Source organism: Bos indicus x Bos taurus, chromosome 13 (genome assembly GCF_003369695.1).
Source record: "Bos indicus x Bos taurus breed Angus x Brahman F1 hybrid chromosome 13, Bos_hybrid_MaternalHap_v2.0, whole genome shotgun sequence".
NCBI classification, from domain to species: Eukaryota; Metazoa; Chordata; class Mammalia; order Artiodactyla; family Bovidae; genus Bos; species Bos indicus x Bos taurus.
The window spans coordinates 60,458,288-60,480,074 of NC_040088.1; the positions used below are offsets into that span (position 1 = coordinate 60,458,288).

A 21,787-nucleotide genomic window follows, 5' to 3' on the forward strand; every position below is an offset into this window, starting at 1 on the left:
GTCAGATATGACTTACTGACTGAACAACAATACTGTTGCTCAAAGCCGTCAAATGACTATTTTTTTTGCCTTTCCAAACTGCCTTAAAAGTTTCCAAAATTTACTAAAAGGCTTTTACATTCTGTCTTTCTCCTATCTATTCAATTCTCTTTTTCTGTTAGGACAATAATTTTAATATTATTTCAACTCAACTTTCCTAAATTTCTCTCATCAAACAGTATTCATCCTACTTGAGGCTATTTTTAAAATATATATTTTGGCAAAGTGCTTTCCTAAAAGTAATTTTCTTTGTATTGATGATATTCTTACTTCCTTATCGAAAAATACCAATTTCAAAAGTTTATGGAATATTTTACACATTTTCAAAAAACTCACCATGATTATTAAGTCCTAAGATCTTCTATGAGAAACAGCAAATCAAGAAATACGCTTAAAATTCAAAATGACTATTCAACATACAATATGTCCTTGGTGCTTATACTTTCATTAGTTTTTCAAAGCAAGTCTTACAGAAATAGCAAATTTTAATTTTATAAAGTTCTGTATAACAAGACATTTTGAGATGTATCAATGCTAGAGGCTGAATAAAGTAATCCAGTTTAATGCTTCAGAATCTCAGCATTCTAACAGAAGAGTTTATGGATTTTTTTTATCCCCCTCCACAAATGTGAGACAAGTATGACTAAGATACAGATTACAGAAACAAAAACAATTGTCTGGAACAGCAGTAGAAACAGAATGAAGAAAGCATTAGACCACCAGGTACACCAGAAGTGCAAGGTGTTTTGGTTTTAGTTAATGTCAACAGACGGGGAAAAAAATTTCAGGAGATAAATCTACGCTTAGTTTTAAATTCTACTTTCTTTAGATAAAAGTAGATGGAAGGTCATACCAGCAGATACAACCAAAGTTTAAATCACTGATTTTGCAGAGAGCAGTCTATCAGGAAACTGACTAGGATATACTCATGCCACAAGAAGTAGGAGAGAAAGGTGAGCCTGGAGAGGCAGGTGAGTCCAGGAAAAACTTCTTATGCCTTGTTAAGGACTATGAATTTATCCCATCAACACCAGGATTTAAGTAACACAGTGACATGGTCAAATCTGCATCTTTAAAAAAAGATCTGAGATCAATAATCTAACTTTCTATCTTAAGAAATTAGAAAAAGAGCAAACGAAATTCAAAGTAAGCAGAAGGGGGAAAAAAAGCAGAAATATAATAAAGAACAGGAAAACTATAAAGGAAATTAATGAAACCACAAGTAGGTTTAAAAATACACAAAACTGCTAAATCTCCGGCTAGACTGACAAAGGAAAAGACTCATATTACTATAATCAGGAATAAAAGGGGACTTTACTACACATCTTATGAAAAAAAATTTTTAAAGGATTATAAAGATAATATTATGAATAACTATATGCCAACAAATTTAAAAATCCAGATGAAATGGGCAAATTCTTAGAAACATCCAAAATACAAAAACTGACCCAAGAAGATATAATTTTTCTAAAAAAAAAAAAAAAAAAAAAAAACCACACACACACAAAACAAATGCCCAATAAAAACATAAAAAGATGCTAATTCATGAGTCGTAAGGGAAATGTAAATCAAAACCAAAATAAGGTACCATTTTACATCCACTTGGATGGCTATGGAAAAAAAAAAAAAAGGAAGAAGTAGTCTTGGTGAGGAGGTGGTAAAATTGGAACCCTCGTGTACTGCTAATGGAAATGTAAAATGGTACAGCTGCTGTGGGAAAGAGTTTGGTAGTTCCTCAAAAAGTCACCATAATGAACCAGCAATTCTACCCTACAAACACACACAAGACAAATAAAATTAAACCAATATGTTCACACAAATACTTGTGTGAAAGTTGAGAGCAGTATCAGTCATACTATTCAAGAAGTGGAAACAACCAAATGTCCATCAACTGATGACTGGATAAACCAAATATGGTATATATCCATATAATGTGTATCATCCAAACATTAGAAAACAAACAAAAAAGAATGAAGTGTTGATATGTGCTATAATGTAGATAAACCTTTTGTTTAAACATAAAAAACATTAAATCAAGTAAAAGGAACCAAACACAAATTCCCTCTATGTGTAATGCCAAAAATAGGCAAATCTATAGAGACAGAACCCAAACTGAGGGACCGATTTCTCTGGTGGCTCAGTGGTGAAGAATCCGCCTGCCAAGGGGGCTTGATCCCTGGGTTGGGAAGATACCCTGGAGAAGGCAATGGCAATCCATGCCAGTATTCTTGCCTGGAGAATCCCATAGACAGAGGAGTGAGCAGGCTACAGTCCATGGGGTTGCAAAGAGTCGGAGACACTTAGAGAGACAGAAAATAGATTATTGATTGCCAGGATACAGAGGGGGAAGACAATATACTGGGATTAAGAGATTTATTCTGGTACTGATCACATTGTGAATATGGTTGACCCTCAAACAATATGAATTTGAACTGCATGGGTCCACTTACATGTGAATTTTTTTCAGTAGCAAATACTGCAGTACTACACGATCCTTGGCTGAATTCATGGATGTGAAAATAACTATAGGAAAGAAATCTGTATATACAGGGCCAACTATAAATTATATGCAAAAATTTTACATGTGAGGAGTGTTAGGGCCCCTAACTCTTGAGATATTCAAGGGCCAACTGTATACCAAAAACATATACTATATACTATAAATGGTTAAAATTGTAACTTTCATATTAAATAAATTTTATCTCACTAAAGATGCTGGGGGAAAAAATAAGATACTGAAGAAGTAGACCAAAAGTCATTTACTCCAAAAAAGGATCAAAGTAGGAAAAAGAAATAAGGGAGTATAATTTTACACATACATGCAAAACAACTAAGCAAAGGAATTATAAACAAAATGCAAGGTAGTTGTTAACCATGGGGAATGCAATGGTGAAGAGTATTCAACAGTGCTGGTAACATGCTATCTCTTAAATTGGCAGTAAACTCCTGAGTGCTCAAGTTGAAAAAGGATCTATGAAAATAAGGCAAAATATTAACAGGTGTTGTATCTGTAATAAATTCATAATGTCTGTTACTTTTCTATAAATGTGAAATATTTTATAAATTTATTAAAAAGATAAAGGAGAATGATATAATGGAATACAAACAGCTTCAAAACAGAGTGACCAACAATATCTCTGCAATGAAATCAAGTAAGATAAAAACCCGACTCTCTCATGGAATTGGCAATCAGAACAGGTTACCAGTAATTTGAGAGAGAAAAGTTAACAAAAAAGGTACAAAGCCAAAATTATTCAACAAATACATGTACTAGCAAAGTCTAACCTCGGAAATGACTTAAGCAACACCTTCTTAAAGTACACTAGAATAATTGTAAGCAAATATGGTATGCAGAATACTACCCTCCCCCCACAAAAGTACCCATGCCTTAATGTCCACAACCTATGAATGTGTTACCTTAAATGGCAAGAGACTACACAAATGTATGTAACTTAAGGACCCAGAGAAGCAGAACTGTCTGGGTCGACCCCACATAACCAGAGTCCTCACAAAGTGTATCTGAGAACCAGACAGACTGAAACATGAGAGACTCCCCCCAAAATTGATGGCTCTGAAGACAGAGATCTCAGGGTAAGGAGAGCAGGCACTCCTCCAAAGCTGGAAAACATAAGGAAACACATCTTCCTATACAGATTTGAAAAAGGAACAAAGCCTGCCCACACCTTAACAGACCCAGTAAGGTTCATGTCAGACTTCTACAGAACTATAATAAATGTGCATTTTTTTCAGTTTCTGATAATTTTTTAGAACAACCACAGAAAACAAATATAAGAAGAATAAAATGGAATGTAAATTCTTTTTCTTTCCTCCTCTGGTGACAAGTCTCAAGCTTTTTATTGCTTGATGTTCAATATAATGAAGAAGAAAAAATTTTAAAGCTAACATTTGACACCTCATATCCATTAGGAGGGTTACTATTAAAAAAAAGCAAGAAAACAAGTGTTGGCAAGGATATTAAGAAATTGGAACCCTGAACGCTTTTGGTGGGAATGTAAAGTGTGCAGCAACTATGGAAAACGGTATAATAGCTTCTCAAAAATTAAAAATATAACTATGTAAAAAATAAATAAGCCACAAAGATCTATTATACAGCACAGGAAGTATAGCCAATAATGTATTAATAACTTTAATGGGGTATAACCTATAAACATTCTGAATCACTGTTGTATACCTAAAACTAACAAAATGTTGTAAATTTAAACAAGTATCGCAAATACTTAAATTTTTTAAAATTAAAAACATATAACTATCATAAGCTCCAGCAAGTGCACTTCTGGGTAAAATGAGATACCAAGACTTTTGAACAGCCACATTCAAAGCAGCTTATTCACAATAGCCAAAAGGTGGATGCAACCCAAATATACCTTAACAGATAAATGGATAAGAAGTGGTATGTTCATATGATGCAGTATTAATATTATTCAGCCTCAAAAAGGAAGGAAATTCCAATACATGCTATAACATGGATAAATCTTGAGGATATGAGCCTGAGTGAAATAAGTCAGTCACAAAAAAGATAAATATTATATGATTCTATTCACATAAGGTATCTAGAGTAGTCAAATTCATACACAGTAAAATGGTGGTTGTCAGGGTCTGAGGAGGCAGGGAATGGGGAGCTACGGTTTTATCACTATAGTTTCAGTTTTTGTAACACTGAAAAATTCTGGAGATTGCTTGTACAATACTGTGAATGTATTTAACACTAACTGTACAATTGAAAAAGGTTAAAATGGAAAATTTTGTATTATGTGTATTTTACTACACTTTAAAAAAAGAGACTTGAAAAAAAAAACACAAACATATGGATATTTCCAACTAAATCCAAACAACTCTCCTTCAATCCTCCACAGGCTAAATATCAATTCACTAGGTGCCAATTCTACACTTATCTTTACAACTGAAAATATAAGTCCAGAGTGATTCCATAAGGAAAAAAACGACATCAATTTGGAAGGGAAAAAAATAAAACTATCGCTATTTGCAGATGGTATGCTGCTATACACTACATTAAGTCCCCTACTATGAACTTTCAAGTTGTAAACTTTCAAAAATGCAAATATGCATTCATATTTGCATGCATGTAAGTTAGTTCACATGTCTGGCATGAACTACTGTACTTTCCAAGGTAAAGTACTCTCAGATTAAAAATTTTTTATTTTTGTGTTTGCTTATTATTTGTGTGAATTATAAACCTATTACAGCACAGTACTATGTAGCAGACTGTGGTAGTTGGGTACCTAGGCTCACTTTCTTGGGACTTATAAACACACTTAAACTTATAAATGTACTCTCAGAATGGAACTTGTTTAGATGTAGGGGACTTACTGTATAGAAAGCTCTAGATACTTCACCACAAAAATGTTAAAATGAATAAATAAGTTCAATAATGCTGCAGGATATAAAATTAACATACAAAATCAGTCACATTTCTATACACTGATAACAAACTAAACAATAAAACAACCCCACTAACAACTGCATCATAAAGAATAAAATACCCAGGAACAAATTAAATCAAGGAGGTGAAAGATCTCTACACTGAAAAATAAAAGGCATTAATGAAAGAAATCGAAGGCACAAATAATGGAAAGATATTCCATATTTATGAACTGGAAAAATTAATGTTAAAATGTCCATACTACCCAAAGCAAGCTACAGACTCCATGTAATCCATATCAAGATTCCAATGGTATTTTTCACAGAAATAGAAGAAAAAAAAAATTAAATTTGTATGGAACCACAAAAGGCCCCAAACAGCAAAAGCAAAGAGAAAGAACAAACCTGGAAGCATCATGTACCCTGATTTCAACTATATTACAAAACTATAGTAATCAAAGCAGTACGGTATTGGCACAAAAACAGATATACAGATCAGTGCAACAGAACAGGGAGCCCAGAAATAAACCCAAGCATATATGGTCAAGCTGTGACAAAAGAACCAAGAACATAAAATGGGGAAAGGACAGTCTTTGCAATGAATGGCGCTGGGACAACTGGACATCCATATGCAAAAAGATGAACCTGGATTTTATAGTCTACACAAAACCCAACTAAAAATGGACTAAAGACTTGAATGTAAGACTTGAAACCATAAAAGTCCTAGAAGAAAACACAGGTGATAAGCTCCTTGATACTGATCTTGACTATGATTTTTGGATTTGATAACCAGGATCAGCACTCCTAACCCCAGTTGTTTCAGTTGTTCAAGGGTCACCTATATCTGATAAAGGGATAATATCCAAAATACGTAAACAACTCCTACCACTCAAAAGACAAAAAATATCCAACTAAAAAATGGGCAGAGGATCCGAAAACATGTTTTTTCAAGGACAAACAGATGGCCAAGAGACACATGAAAAGATGCTCAACACTGCTAATCAACAGGGAAATGCAAATCAAAACCACAATGAGATATCACGTCACACCTGTTAGAATGGCCATTATCAAAAATATAAGAATTAAGTATTAGTGAAAATGTGGAGAAATGGGAACCTGTGTTGTAAGAATATAAACTGGTGAAGCTACTATGGAAAACTGTTTGGAGGTTCTTTTTAAAAAAACAAAACAAAGGCCTAACATGGATCCATTTCTGGGCATTTATTCAAAGAAGACAAAAACACTTAATCCAGAAAAGTATGTGTACCCCCCCATGTTCACTGCAGCATTACTTACAAAACCCAAGACATGGAAACAACCTAAATGTGCATCAGTAGATGGGGTGGAATGGGTAATGGGGGTCAAAAGGTACAAACTTCCAGTTATAAAATAACCCAAGATTTTAAAGAAAATCTGTGTTTACTGTATTACTCCATGACATTAACTTCATGCACCATGCAGAGAAACATGACAATTGCCCCATTAAATTAATATAACCAGTATTTTGTCAGTTACTAATGGCAAAGGATTTCTGTGGCACCTGACACTATTTACCTTTTTTTTTTAAACCCCGTGTAGTCAAAGCTATGGTTTTTCCAGTAGTCATGTATGAACGTGAGAGTTGCACTATAAAGAAAGCTGAGCACCAAAGAATTGATGCTTTTGAACTGTGGTGTTGGAGAAGACTCTTGAAAGTCCCTTGGACCGCAAGGAGTGAGTGAGTGAGTGAGTGAGTGAAGTCGCTCAGTCGTGTCCGACTCTTTGCGACCCCATGGACTGTAGCCTACCAGGCTCCTCTGTCCATGGGATTCTCCAGGCAAGAATACTGGAGTGGGTTGCCATTTCCTTCTCCAGGGGATCTTCCAGACCCAGGGATCGAACCCAGGTTTCCCGCATTGCAGGCAGACACTTTAACCTCTGAGCCACCAGGGAAGCCCCTGGACTGCAAGGGAGATTCAACCAGTTCATCCTAAAGGAAATCAGTCCTGAATATTCATTGCAAGGACTGATGCTAAAGCTGAAACTCCAATACTATGGCCACCTGACGTGAAGAACTGACTCATTAGAAAAGACCCTGATACTGGGAAAGATTGAAGGCAGGAGGAGAAGGGGACGACAGAGGATGAGATGGTTGGGTGGCATCACTGGCTTGATAGACATGAGAGTTTGAGTAAACTCTGGGAGTTGGTATGGACAGGAACTCTGGCGTGCTGCAGTCCATGGGGTTGCAAAGAGTCAGACACGACTGAGCGAGTGAACTGAACTGATACTCTTCAAATTTTCACAATACTTCTAGAATAAATTAATAATATTAATTATTAATTATATTACTAATATTCCAGAATTTAAAAAACAAGTCTAAATTTATGTATGCAAACTGAAAATGATGTTTTTATACTTTCCTATCAAAGAACGTTAACATATTTACTTTACTCTAAAGAATGCTGCTAATCCCCTTTCCTCTGGATACAAATGTTCAAGAGTTCCTTTTTATCTGGAGTATTTATTCTAAGAGCTCACAATTCCAAGTTACACAGGAAAGCAGGAGTTATCTTTTAAATGCACCCATCAATATAATGCTCATTATGGGTTCCCCATCCCAACCACTTCCACCCTCAAATCAACAGTGTCTTTCTTTATTCACCATGTAAGTCTCTTGCTGGCTATACATTTGTAAACATCTTACAATTTAATCCAAATACAATGCAAATCAATGGCAAATTCAACTACATTAGCAAAACTTTTATCTTCATGAAGTTAATGAAAACGTGCTGGGAAAACTGCCTGGAATCATACAAACAGTACTGAACAAATAAGTTTGTCAGTTAATGACTAAAAATGAAAATCAACAAAAGGTGACAGTAGATTCAAGAGGTTTATTTTTTTGAACATCAAAAAATTAAGGTTCTTGGAACTGAAGAAACTCAACCATTTTTGCAAAATTTTATCTTAAAAGTAAAAAAAACTAATGATAGCATTTGCCTTAATATTCTGATTTCAGAACCTAATCCTATAAAAGATTCAAGTCTCCTATAAAAATACTGGTCCCAAATTGGGTATAATCTAAAAGACTTTTTTTTTTAAAGCTGCTTAGTTGTGTCCGACTGTTTGTGACCCCATGGACTACACAGTCCATGGAATTCTCCAGGCCAGGATACTGGAGTGGGTTGTTCCCTCTCCAGGGTATCTTCCCAACCCAGGTCTCCAGGGGATCGGCAGCAGATCATTCCCAATCCAGGTCTCCCATATTGCAGGCAGATTCTTTACCAGTTGAGCCATGAGGGAAGCCCAAGAATAGTGGACAGGGTAGCCTATCCCTTTTCCAGGGATAGTCCCAACCCAGGAATTGAACTGGGGTCTCCTGTACTGCAGGTGGATTCTTTACCAGCTGAGGTACCAGGGAAGCCCACTTATCCTTTGTTTAATCACTCAATGAAACAAGAGAAGTATAATAACAAAAGTATTACATTTTTAATCCTAAAATAAAATTCACATTCACAGTTGCAAAACAGCAGTTAATTCCTAAAGAAGAAACCAATAATCAACTGCACTGGTAAGAGTTCAAAAGAACCGGGGGCGGGGGTGGGGGGAGTGGGAGAAACATTTGCAAAACTAGAAAAAAGACTTTAATAAAGGAAGAACAACACTATCACCATTTTGCCTTACAAAGAGACAGTAAAAGCCAAACTGATGAACGAAGTTGACCTATTATCTTCCTATAGGCAATCTACAAAAAGTTTCACTATGGTGCTGAACAATTGATTCAGAGCTAGGTTTCATTTCATCAATAGAACATGCAAGCTTTCAATTGGGATTCTCGACAAAAGGCAACCTTTGTAATAAATGAACCACCAGAGAAGATTCTAATAAAACTTACCATTGTGTATTGCATTCAGCAACTCTGAGAAAGCTTTTAAGTAAGGAAAAAAGGACTTCAGGTTAAGATCATTCTCAAACACACAAAAGAAATACATAGGTATAGACTGAATCAGTATAATAAAATCTCAATAAGTCTATCATGTATCATTACTTAAATCATTACAAGCTTGGCTCAGTTTTCACACAGTATGAATTTCTAGATATTGCATTTCATTTGCCAATATATTATCTACTAATTTGTATGCCAGATATAGTCATAACGATGATAAATTTCCTTAGTAATAAATATATGTAAAGCTACTTTTAAAAAGACATTTAGTAGTCTAATGTCTTTCTTGCTGAATGTCAGTTAACAATAAGATACAATTCTATATAGGTAAATCCACCTTTGGTCACACTGAACAATATTTATCATTAAAAAAAAAAAACAACCTCATTTTAACATCTAACCTAATCAAACATTCTCATTTCCTAGACTTTAGAACAACAGTCTCAACATATGAAGTGGTCTAAGCAAAAAACGCTATCTAATGCCAATATACATATATGAACATTAAGATTAGTGAAAACCAAAATATTGAAAATATTACTTCACTGGGGAACAAAAGTCACAATTTCGCAACAGAAGCACCATATTAAAAGGCCAGTAATCAACAAAATTTGGTCTCAGTTTCACTGTAATATGGATTCTGAACACAGGACAGACAAAACAGCAAGTTAATCTATCACTGTAGGAGAAACCTACATAATTAAGAACCAACTGCATTTTAGAAAATTAAAACTTAAGGGTTCAGAGGTGGTGTAATATACTAGAAAAAGCACTAGAGTAGAAGTCAAAAAGCCTGGGTTACCAACCCAGTTCGACAACTTACTAGTTGTTGGACAAGCTCCATCATGCCGATACTGCATGGAAATTTCTGTTGGGAGGGAGGAGAAAGGAAATCAGCAAAGAAGTTGCCAGTGACTTAAGGGTAGAAAAGAAAGGGGCCAGAAAAACAGGAAAACATTCATCCCAAGTCTAACTGAGAAAGGCAAATAGAACTGTGTGAACAGAAATTATAAGCCAGTAATTGGGATGTCAGGGGTACAAGGACCAAACAGAATGTAATTCTCACAATCTTAACAAGACAGTGTAGAAATATGTGTGCATGCGTATGTGGGCAAAGAATGTGGAAAAGACATAAGGGCTTACAAATGAATCTGTATAACAAATGTTTTAAGAATAAACAGATACACTACTATGAGGAAGTATAGTTAGGCAATGTGATGAATTTTATATAATTAGATAATTTTATATAATTAGATGAGAACAATGTATCAAAAATATCTGAATGCTGTATTCAATTAGAAACTGTAATTTAAGTATGAAAATTTAGTTTATATCTGAGCAGAAATCCATTATGACTTACTGTTATGTAAGTTTTATATAACTTACAGTTACTTAAAACTCATTAAACCACACTCAGCTTATTCTCTTGTACCTTTCATTTTTGATGATTATAATGAACAAGCAATTACTTTTATTCCTTTACTCCTCCCTTATGAAGAGAACTAGCAGAGGGTGACATGAGGCAATAAAGCACTGCTAAAAGGAAAATCTGCTCAGAAATCAGGAGTAAATTTCCGTATGATATTCCACATGAAAAAATAATTGATAAAGCCAGGACTAAGGGAAAGCTGTGACTCAAAAGATCTGGCCTACTAATCTGGAAACAACTGTTATTCACATGTGGCCACCACCTCTGGCCAGTTATTTTTAAAGAAGGGATATCTGGGAATTCTCTGGATATTATGTTAACCAAAAACATGACCTGTAGGAACCATGTGTACCAGAGAGCCTTCGAGGCAACCATCATTCACGCATCTACCTCAAAAGTCAAGTCTAATCATGAGCCCACTCTGAATAATTTGAAATTAAAAAGTAAGACAAAGCAATCACTGTAATGTTAAAGAAACTGATATGAGATACAGTTTAAAGATTAATCACTTAGGCCAGTTTAGTTTAAGTCCTTTCCAAATAACCCAAAAAGATGAGCCATTGTGGGAGAATTTGCCGCCTTAATGCTTCATTAACAAATGCAATACAAGTGAGATTTTAAAAGGCAACTGAAGAGATAGATATGCTATGTTCTAGAGAAATGGTATTTGCTTGGAATGGTGCTAAAAATAATCAAAGGACCTTGTGCAGAAAGATTTTGTCAATGGGAAATAAACTGGAATATGGCTACTCTGGCTTTTGATCTAATATTTTTATAGAAAGATAGCCATAACATAGGGCCAGAAATTTTCATGTCATCAAAGACCCAAAAATATCAGGATTTTCTAAGAAAACAGATTCCAAGGTATTCACTAGTCTTAGCTGTATCCAATATCTTCTTCATTTATAATCCAATATAATCAATGTATACAAAATCATTAACCTAAGTCATTAAGATAGATGTGAATTATGTTCACTAACTGTATCTACTCCTTGGTTTACAGTACTGCATTACTAACTCTACTCTTATGAGTCTATTATAATAATACTTTATATCTTTATGATTCCCTTATTTGCTTACAGAACCAGTCTATTTTTTAATTAAAATATTTTATCAGAAAAAGACTTCTAAGTTTTACTTTACCAATATAAGTAGGTATGACATAAATAGGATCCCTTTCAAAGTTACATGGGCTCAAGTCAAACTTTCATAAACTTCATATTTCAGTAGAAACCAGAAGAAACTTCTAGAGGTGATCTATTCATATTAATAACTTATCTTTGTGATATCTTTTAAGAGCTTAAGAGTAAGTATATAGCATCACAACAAAATGACTGCCTTTCCAGAATCTCTTTTTACAGCATTTATTACCACTAAAGAATTACATCACTGAAAGATTTCAGGTATCTTAACTAAGAAAGGTATGACAGCACTCTATTAAAGAACGAGCGACTAAGATTGAAACAAACAAATAGGGAAGAATATACTCTGAAAGGGCAGAGAATGCCCAAAGAAAAGAAATTAATGCTAACCTATTGACTCTTTATCAGTTAAAGAATACCAACTTTTTCTCAGAAAAAATAACATGTTGATTTCTGTGAAGAAAAAAATGCTAACTTTCATTTTAGTAAATCCTAAATTCTCCTAATGTGATTGAGACAAACAGGAAAAGAGTAAAGGACAAATATAGCATGTCAATTCATCCAAAACTTTCAATGTTTTCAACATCCTAACTTTCAACATTTCAAAAGACCAGGTGCCTGTTAATACCTCAAAAGAATATATGTAGGAAAGAATTCAATCAAAAGTTTCATATATTCTATAAGCCAAAACTTACAACCTTGAGTAAATTTTGTTCAAGTCATTATAAAACAGTATGCTCTATTGTAATTTGAACATGTCATGAGAGAACTTTGACTACTCTTAAAATGCTATTTCTAACTAACAATTTTAAGAGAATCACATCATAAGGACTTGATTGTACATCTGCTTTATATCCTAGTGGTGGTAAACGAGGAAAAACCACCACCACAACAAAGGCAGCTGTCCTGTCTATTTCACAAGGTTGTTCTAAGGATCAAATGAGATGGTCATTAAAGAGTTCTTTAGAAACTCTTAGGTGCTCCAAGATATATACGATATCATTACTAGAAGTTCGGACTTACTCTCCATAAACCCATCCTGCCCTGTTGAATCAACATTACTTCTATCCCACAAACACAAGCTTCTTGTTTTTATAAAGTTTACCCTTCAAATATACCTGAGCTTTCTTTTCTGCTAATAATGCTGGTCTTCTTTATCTGCCTACTCCAAAGTACAATACAAATTTCATCTTGTCCATTGTCTTTTCCAGCTAATTATATATCCTAAAACTAGCCTGTAATACTACATGAAAAGCTTTTAAAAAAATAATTTCACTTGCAACCTGGTAAAAATTCTTGAAAGACAAGTACAAAACTACACAGGATACTACTAAACACATGGTACATTCTCAGAGATCACTAATTACTAACAGTGTTCACTCTTTTTCCTTTTTAATGTTTACCACTTAATATGTTCAAAGCACTATGCTAGCAGTGGAGACAGTAGTAAACATGGCAAACACAGGCCCTAGCCTGCTGGAGCTAGGGTTCCAGTGCGTGGTACAGCTCACCTTATAGCTAACAGGTGTACACAAGGTTGCCTGCATTGTTACTTGCACATGAATCTTTTAAAGAGAGCATCATGAAAAACTCTTGGTAACACACTACACAGTACATATTCCTCCTATGACTTATTTTATACAGGAGAAAGTTTTCTGCTTGTACAATTACTAAGTGACTTCTCAATCTAAAATTAGTGCAAAAGTAAAATTAACACTTTCATACTAGTAGGAGGTAGTACTACTGCAAGTTAAAATTATTGGCTCAAATTTTCTTGTTGATCCCATTGCTTAAAGTATGACCGACAGTGTACTACCATGGTTTTAGACCCTCATCAACACCCCTTAAATTTTATAACTGTTACTGGAGTCAAGGAAAATGCATAGTTCCACCACTGACAGATCTGAGAATTGTTTATTTCTTCTTCTATATAATGGGTAATAATACTCTATGCAAGCCAGTGTGCAGCACAAGCTAAGTTTAAACAGCAGTTAGCAATCTTAACTTATGGTAAGAAGACTTAATTCCTAAATATTCATGGCATTCAGCTAGCTTTTCGTAGGTAAGAATAGACTTTTTAGAACTAAGCTTATCAATGAGAGAAAGCTCTGATCTAATCATAAAACTTTTATTAAAATCTGTAAGATTAAATAATATATTACCTCAAATAGTTTTAAACAATCTTACTCTACAATAATAGCTTTAACAAGATCTATACAATCTTCAAAGTGATTTTAAAATACAGATTTAAGGGGGGAAAAAATCCTGACAAGTCTAAACTTCGTGAAATAATATTTATAGGAATTTCTCCCTGAATTTCTGTTTTACCTACTGGTGAGGTAAAAGGGATACAAATTCATATTTTTCTGCCACAAACACTGCTCTCTCAACGTAATCACTATGTAAAGAATATGACTTCCATACCTAAAATCTCCCTAAATCAGTAACAGATACCAAAATCTTTTCAAGAGTGTAAACTGGTATTTTAAGTCCATTAATTTGAGGATGTGTATTTCAACTGGCATCCAAATACAATTTCTGAAATTCAGTTAACTCTCAGACTGTGCCCCTATGGCTAGGACACTGGTGAGGATCTCTTCCTAAGAGCAAATTTACACCTAATTTTCTCAGTATGTTACTCACCTGATTCCTGTGCCTCTTTGCTAAAGATAAACATGAACTAAAAAATTTTTTTCCAAGGAAATCTGTGTAAATTTCTTTTTTGTGACCAGGGGCTATGGCTATCTGCTAAGCTCTTCTGGTCTCAAAGCAAATATACTATATAAATAAAACATATATTGAAGGGTGCAAAATATTAAAATCTTTTCAATGAGCTTATTTCTTGATGCAATTTATTATTTTCCTCCTCTAAAACAGTGGTTCTCAACCAAGGGCAATTTTGCCCCTTTCAGAACCCAAATGTTTTTTGATTGTCACTATGGGTAGTGGTAGGGTTTGGTAATCCTGATAAACATCCTTCAAGGCACAGGACAGTGATGCACAGCAGAGAATTAGCCCAACCAGAATCGCAATAGTGCCAAGACTAAGCAATCTTGCTCTAAACTATCTTTAACGGTACTTAATCCTTCCATAGTTTCCACTCATTTCTCAAAAAAACCTGTCTAACAGGTCCACCACAGGCAAAGAAGCTAGCTATCAGAAATAAAAAGAGAAAGAAATCCCTGACCGTGTCATCTTGGACAATTTATTTTACCTAAGTCTCAGTTTTATCAGCTGTAAAATAGAGGCATTCATAGCCCCTATGTCATAAAACTGTTCTAAAGATTAAACAAGATAAAAAAGAATATAACAGATGGCAGTTAATAAGTTGATACTTTTCATATCTGACCTTCACACATGCTCTTTTCTCCCTTATAATGGTCTTTCTTACATTTACTTACTGAATTGTCTGTAAAACTATAGAAACTCCACAAAGTTCTATATTTGTAAAATAAACATGAATACTCGTCACTTAAATTCTATTTATTATTTTTCCATATCATTTTCCACCTATCTTCTCCATCTAACAGAACAGGCAAAATCCACAGTTTATCTTAGCCAAAATTTCATTATTTCTACAATCAGAAATCTAAAATTGAAACGGGTAAAATTTACAATCAACACATCTAAAGTCATTTATCTCATATTGAAGATGTAATATAAAAGATAAATGCCGACATTTAGCTAAGTTTCTGTCTTAAAAACACACATCTTGAAATTTTTAAAAACTGAAAATAACATTTACATTACAAAGTATAAGTTAAAGGAGCATGCCAATGTGGTAAATAACAGCATTTATAAATCCATTCATACCATGGTAAAAATGATGGTAAAAACTGGTAAACACAATTGAAAACAAAAATGATACATAACATTTAAGATATCTCCTGAAATGGGATTTTTAAAGTCCATAAATTTAAATCACCTATCACTAACTGAAAAATATTCCAGATGGTGTTAATTCAACTAGAATTTGTGTCAGGAATTACTGAGAAAATAAAGACTAACTGAGGTTTAGGGAAAGGAAGCCCCAAAACAAATACCAATCAAAAACAGTGCAAACTCTCACACCGTAAATGTGAATTCTGAGTTGATTTCTAAAATTCTATGCAAGTGAAGCAAAAATAAAAATTGGGAAATCAATTCTAGGTGTTTCATAAGAAATGAATGACCAATGAACTAAACTATTTAGTCTATATTTAGTTAAGAAAAATTGGATTAGTGCCAAATGTCTTTTCCAAAGACTGAACTGTCCTACTAAGATAACATTTTTCATTAAGATAATTAAATGTCACTTAGCAACTCACAGTATTTTCATAATGATAGTTTAAAACGATTTGCTTGTGAAGGTGAAAGGAGGATGGTGGTGGTGGGAGGGAGGGGTGGAGGGTGAAACAAAGGGCTAGGCCTACCTGAACCAAGTGGAGAGGAGCCCACACTGAGGCTCTGCACACTCCCATTCCTGAGTGGCGTGGGGGATTTCTGAAGACTAGAGCTGGTTACACTTCCTGCAGCTGATGCTACAGACGACGTTGGTGAAGCAGAAGAAACTGAGAGATGAGAAACATTCTCTTGATTTTTGTTTCCTTTGGGTCTACCAGGCCCATGCTTACTTTGCTTATTTCCTTTTCTTTTCTTTTCCTTTACAGTTTCTTCTTCTATGCCAGAAGTTTGAGCCCGCTTATATCCTGCTGTAGGGAGGCTGGAATTACCCAAATCTCCAGGTGAATTTTCAAAGCTTTTAGGCTGTGAAATAACAGCTGAGGCTGAAGGGAGACCAATTATGGAACTAAAACTATTTACCCCCCCTTCCTGGCTTCCAGACTCTCCTTTATGTACATCTTTGGTTGATGATGACTGCTGGGAGTGAGTATAACTGTCATTACGCAGATCTGAGTCTGTAAAGCTCAAGAAATCCTGGGGAGACTGTACTGAACTTCCCGAAGATGATTTTACACTGCCTGGAGTTCCTGAAAAACTGCCTGTAGTGGGGGAAAAAAAAAAATGGGGTAGGAAAAGAAAAAGTTGGATGCAAAAGTTCCCATGAGCAGTAGAAATGATACAATCAGCAAAAAGAGAGGACGAAAAAAACTAACTATAAAACCAAGGACATCAGTATATAACTCAGCTAGATTTTTTTTTTAAAGATTACTGAAATCAAGTTTATCTATAAAATTATACTTGTCATTTTGTACAATTACCAAGATATGAGATGTGGTTTTGAACCTACCTTCCACTTTTACATGGCGGCATTCCTCAGCTCTCCCCACATGCCTTACATATGCTGAGGAAGGACTGAAGAACAGCTAAGTCTCAAGAAGACTTTCAAAAGACTGTGATCAAACTCTGAATGGCATGGGGAATTTCCTCTTTTGCAATTATGAAGATACCAGGATAAATGTTCCCAACATATAGTAAGAACCAAAAGATGTTGCTTAAGTAGTTAAGTTCAGAGTTTTAACTTCAAGATAATGTTGGTGAATTTTATTACTCAGTTACATCTACCCCACCAAAACATGAATTCGATAAAATAACAATGATCACATGGAATAATCCACGTAACTCACATTTCTCCCAGTCTACCTCTCATGAAGCTGCATAAAGAAAAGACACCAGCCACTTACATTTTGCTACTGCTTTTATGAAAGTAAAATCATAGGAGAGGCACCTCTCATAAAACTTCCAAAACTGCTTATTTCCCCCACTCTTTAGTTAAAGAATACTAGTAGCCCATCATGTCATTATGAGATATAAGAACCTCAAGGTTCTTATTTACCAGGTGAAAACTAATGGCTCTGATGAATAAGTTCAGTCCACCATTTCACTTTATCAAACCCTCTCGTCACACTTACCAAATGAAGTAACACACGTTTAGACTCAGTTTCGACCACATAACTATTGTTTCATAAAACTAAACTATATCAGGTTTTAACTATTATACTTAGAAACAAAAGCTCAAAATGAAGTGTTCTACTGGCAGTGGAAATTCCAAGCTAAATACAAATTTTATTGCAGAGCACATTCATAGGTAATCACACATAAATTGACTTAAATATTCAGAAAGGTATTTTTCCTTACACAAAGAAATAATTTATTTTTAACTAAAGTCTCATGGCTTTGGTTTTTAAATTTTAAGTTCTGCTGAAATGGCTCATTTAGAAAACAATAATAGTTCTAAAATTTAACTTTTTCAAGAGAATATCTGCCTTATTCATTTATGAAATTACGTGTACGTCTGTGACCATTTTCCGGCCGTTTCTGTATAGAAAAATATACATATTAAGAAGCCATTTACATTACATCAATCATTTAAGTACAACTGCAATTTGCCACTTAATTAGCAGCTATAAAGAAGTTCTTTATTATCCATTCTGATCTGTCACCATCTGTCTTTTTCCTTCACGTTTTTGTTTTTACAGCTGGTGGTAAAAGCTCACAACAACAAGGTAAATACTTTAAAACATTTAGTATATGCAATACTTTAAATGTATATTTTCTAAAATTCACATACAATCCTGAAATTAAAAAAGAAAAAATACAATTACTTTCAATGCTCTACTATAAATTTCAACTTTTAAAACTTTTAAGAATGTTACCTCAGATATGAAAACATAACACATCTCTATCAATCTTAACAGAAGCAGGGAAAGACTCCAATGTTATTAAGTTTAAGAAAATGAGAGATTTCTTTTCTAAATGGATTAGTACTTCAAAGATACGATTAAAAGCTCAAAAATGCAATTTTAGCAGTACAAAATAAGATCTTCGTTACAAAGAAGAAATAACTGAATTCTGCCAATCACATTCAAAATGTGAATGAAGTTACATTAAAAATTACAATTTTATGAGAATTCCTTGGCAGTTCAGTGGTTAGCACTCAGCAGTTTCACTGCCACGGCTTGGGTTCAACCCTTGATTGGGAAACTAAGATCCTGCAATTCGTGTGGCATGGCCAAAAAAAAAAAAACTTACAGTTTTACTATTTATTTTCCAAAGTATCATAAAAATAATATACAGTAAATTTATTACACACAAAATAGCAAATTTAGCATTTTCTTTTCTATCTAACTTTGTTACATGAGGAAAAAGAAAAAAAAATTTAGGACTTGAAAATCTTGAAATCCAAAAATAACTTAAAATACATGAATATACTTTTTAATGAAGAGTTCAGTGACTAAGCAATCTTTCTACATATTCAAATTATGTCCTGGCAGATTATGGGTATAATTTTTATCATCATTAAAAGTTTGAATAGGGTAAAGGAAAGGACAGCTTTTCCCCCTTGTTTACTCCTAGAAATATAAGGGCAGGATGGGAAGTGGGGGAGAGAAGGAGGCCTTTATTTTATACTTTATTAAATATATTTGTTTGGAACAGTTTTGAACATTTATATTTCTCAAAATATTTACATCCATGATAAAAATTATACAAAGTAAAAACCTAGAATATATGGCTAACTGATTATAAAGTTTAGGTGAGTTATTTTGTTCTCCAGAAAACAGTATTGCCATATATTAAAAAAAACACACCATGCCTTGTTAATTCTGAGTATCAGTTAAATAGCTAATTATTTTTTCAGTTTAAGTATGTCCCAAAAGTGGAGAAGGCAATGGCACCCCACTCCAGTACTCTTGCTTGGAAAATCCCATGGACGGAGGAGCCTGTTAGGCTGCAATCCATGGGGTCGCTAAGAGTCAGACACGGCTGAAGGACTTCATTTTCACTTTTCCCTTTCATGCATTGGAGAAGGAAATGGCAGCCCACTCCAGTGTTCTTGCCTGGAGAATCCCAGGGACGGGGGAGCCTGGTGGGCTGCCGTCTATGGAGTCGCACAGAGTCGGACACGACTGAAGTGACTTAGCATAGCATAGCATGTCCCAAAAGAATGCATAAAACATATTTACACTGAAAAAAAAAAAGTTGTTTAACTAAAACTCAAAATTGGGTATTCATAATTACCAAAAGATATGGGGCTTCCCTTGTAGCTCAGTCAGTAAATAACCTGCCTGCAGTGCCGGAAACCCAGGTTTGATCCCTGGGTTGGGAAAATCCCTTGGAGAAGGAAATGGCAACCCACTCCAGTATCCTTGTCTGGAAAATCTCATGGACAGAGGAGCATGGTGGGCTGCAGTCCATGGGGTCGCAGAGAGTCGGGCGTGACTGAGCGACTAACACTTAACTTATGTAGGCTGAGTAATCGTCTACTTTAAATGTCAAGCTTCGTAATAAATGCATTAAAATCAGTAATTATTATTTACTGAAAACTATTTAGCTCCCCCAAAAATTACTCAGTACTTGTTAACTTACTAAAAATGTGTATTTTAACAGTTCTAGTGTTCAACTGGGAAAGATAAATAAAAGCAATTTATAAAACAGAATGACTTTTCTATTGAGCATAAAGGAAAGGAAAACTCCGGCTTTTATTGTTTTTCTCCCCAAACTTTTAACTTTATTCCACAACTATTTTAACATTTAAAAAAATTACAGTTCAACTTTAGAAGCACAGGTCATAACACAAAAGGAAAGTGAAGGTCCCAGAAACATTTTAAGAAAGAATATTAGTCTTTGAAGTAATCTTAGTTTAACAACTAATCATAAAATAACCTCTAATTATCCAACAGTTATAAGCAAAAAGTAAATTCTTTTATAAAACTACTACTGATCATCAAAAGAACAAGTATTTCAACTAAAACATCATAAGTAATACCTTGCTGGAAAGGACTAGCAGCTGATACAGTCGTTCCTGGATTTCTTCCACCAGGCTTTCTTCCCCTTTGACCTGAGCTGTGAGCTGAAGATTTCTTCCCTTTGCCCTCTGACCCTCTAGCCTCTGAAACATCTTTTGCACTAGTAGTGTGCGCAGAGACTTCCTGGAAATTTGCATTTGTAAATCGAGCTGCAGTATCTTCCAAGCGCTTCAAGGATCCAGATATAGAGTTGCTACTAGTGCTTGTATAAGTCTAACATTTTGATTGAGAAAGGAAGTAAAAGGAAAAAGAATTTATTACAATTTGTCTACAAGCGGAAGAAAGATGGTACATTAACAATAAATAATTATTGGACTTGTAAAATAAAAAAACGAAAAACTTCAGCTATAAAAATAAGTCAGTCTGCCTAAGAAAATCAAGCAAAAGTTTAGTCTGGTATAAATATTTCTTTTAAAAATATAGATAATTTATAACATGGCTGTTTGAGCATCAAACTACAGCAATTAGTAAAAGTACCTATTACTTGTTTTATTTAGTGACTCAGAGTAAGCAACAGAAGATATTTGTTTCTCAAGAAGCATCATTTTCTACAAGAACATTCCACTTCTAGACATGAAATTTAAACCAGTTTTAGTGCTCAGCATAGGAAGGCAACACCTAGAAAGAAGCAAAGTACTACAATTTCATTAGTGGGCCACATCCATGAGATTATAAGGATCTAGCACAGGTCAGAGCCAAGAACTTTTAAAATTGAGCTGAAGGCTGCTTTTCAAAAGGGAAAGCTTAAAACCCCTGAAACAGAAACCATTTTTTCCAAATATTAAGTAGAGGAAACAGTTACATTTTGCACTTATGATTTCTAAAAATTAAAAGTACAATTATACCATATAACTGATTCTCAATCAGTTGGGGATGGGGGCGGGGAAGGCAAGATAAAGACTGAGTAAATGGTTTTCAGTTTTTAATAACCATTTTAATATAAGGTGTATGCAAATAATGACCAATTAAATAACTATGAAAGTATGATGCCAGATGTAAATTAATCAACATGCTTTGAAATGAAAGATTTGTTTGATCCGAAGAGTGTTGTCATTGTTAAACTGGTGCTTGGACTATAACTAGACCTAAATTTCTGTTGAAT

At 34.4% G+C, this 21,787-nt stretch overlaps 1 protein-coding gene across 6 annotated transcripts in view; it reads right to left on the reverse strand.

Moving 5' to 3' along the window:
• The window catches only part of MLLT10 (MLLT10, histone lysine methyltransferase DOT1L cofactor), a 208,028-nt gene that overhangs the window by 48,168 nt on the left and 138,073 nt on the right, over positions 1 to 21,787 (reverse strand). For all 6 annotated transcript variants that reach the window (XR_003514201.1, XR_003514200.1, XM_027559995.1 and 3 more), the window contains exons 10-13: positions 20,646 to 20,898; positions 16,351 to 16,920; positions 10,191 to 10,235; positions 9,317 to 9,349 (exon numbers count right to left, since the gene is read on the reverse strand). Coding sequence is in view for 4 of the 6 variants with exons in the window: in XM_027559995.1 (XP_027415796.1) it covers positions 9,317 to 9,349; positions 10,191 to 10,235; positions 16,351 to 16,920; positions 20,646 to 20,898 (901 nt within the window). In the remaining 2 variants the exon portion in view is untranslated. The remainder of the gene's footprint in view (positions 1 to 9,316; positions 9,350 to 10,190; positions 10,236 to 16,350; positions 16,921 to 20,645; positions 20,899 to 21,787) is intronic.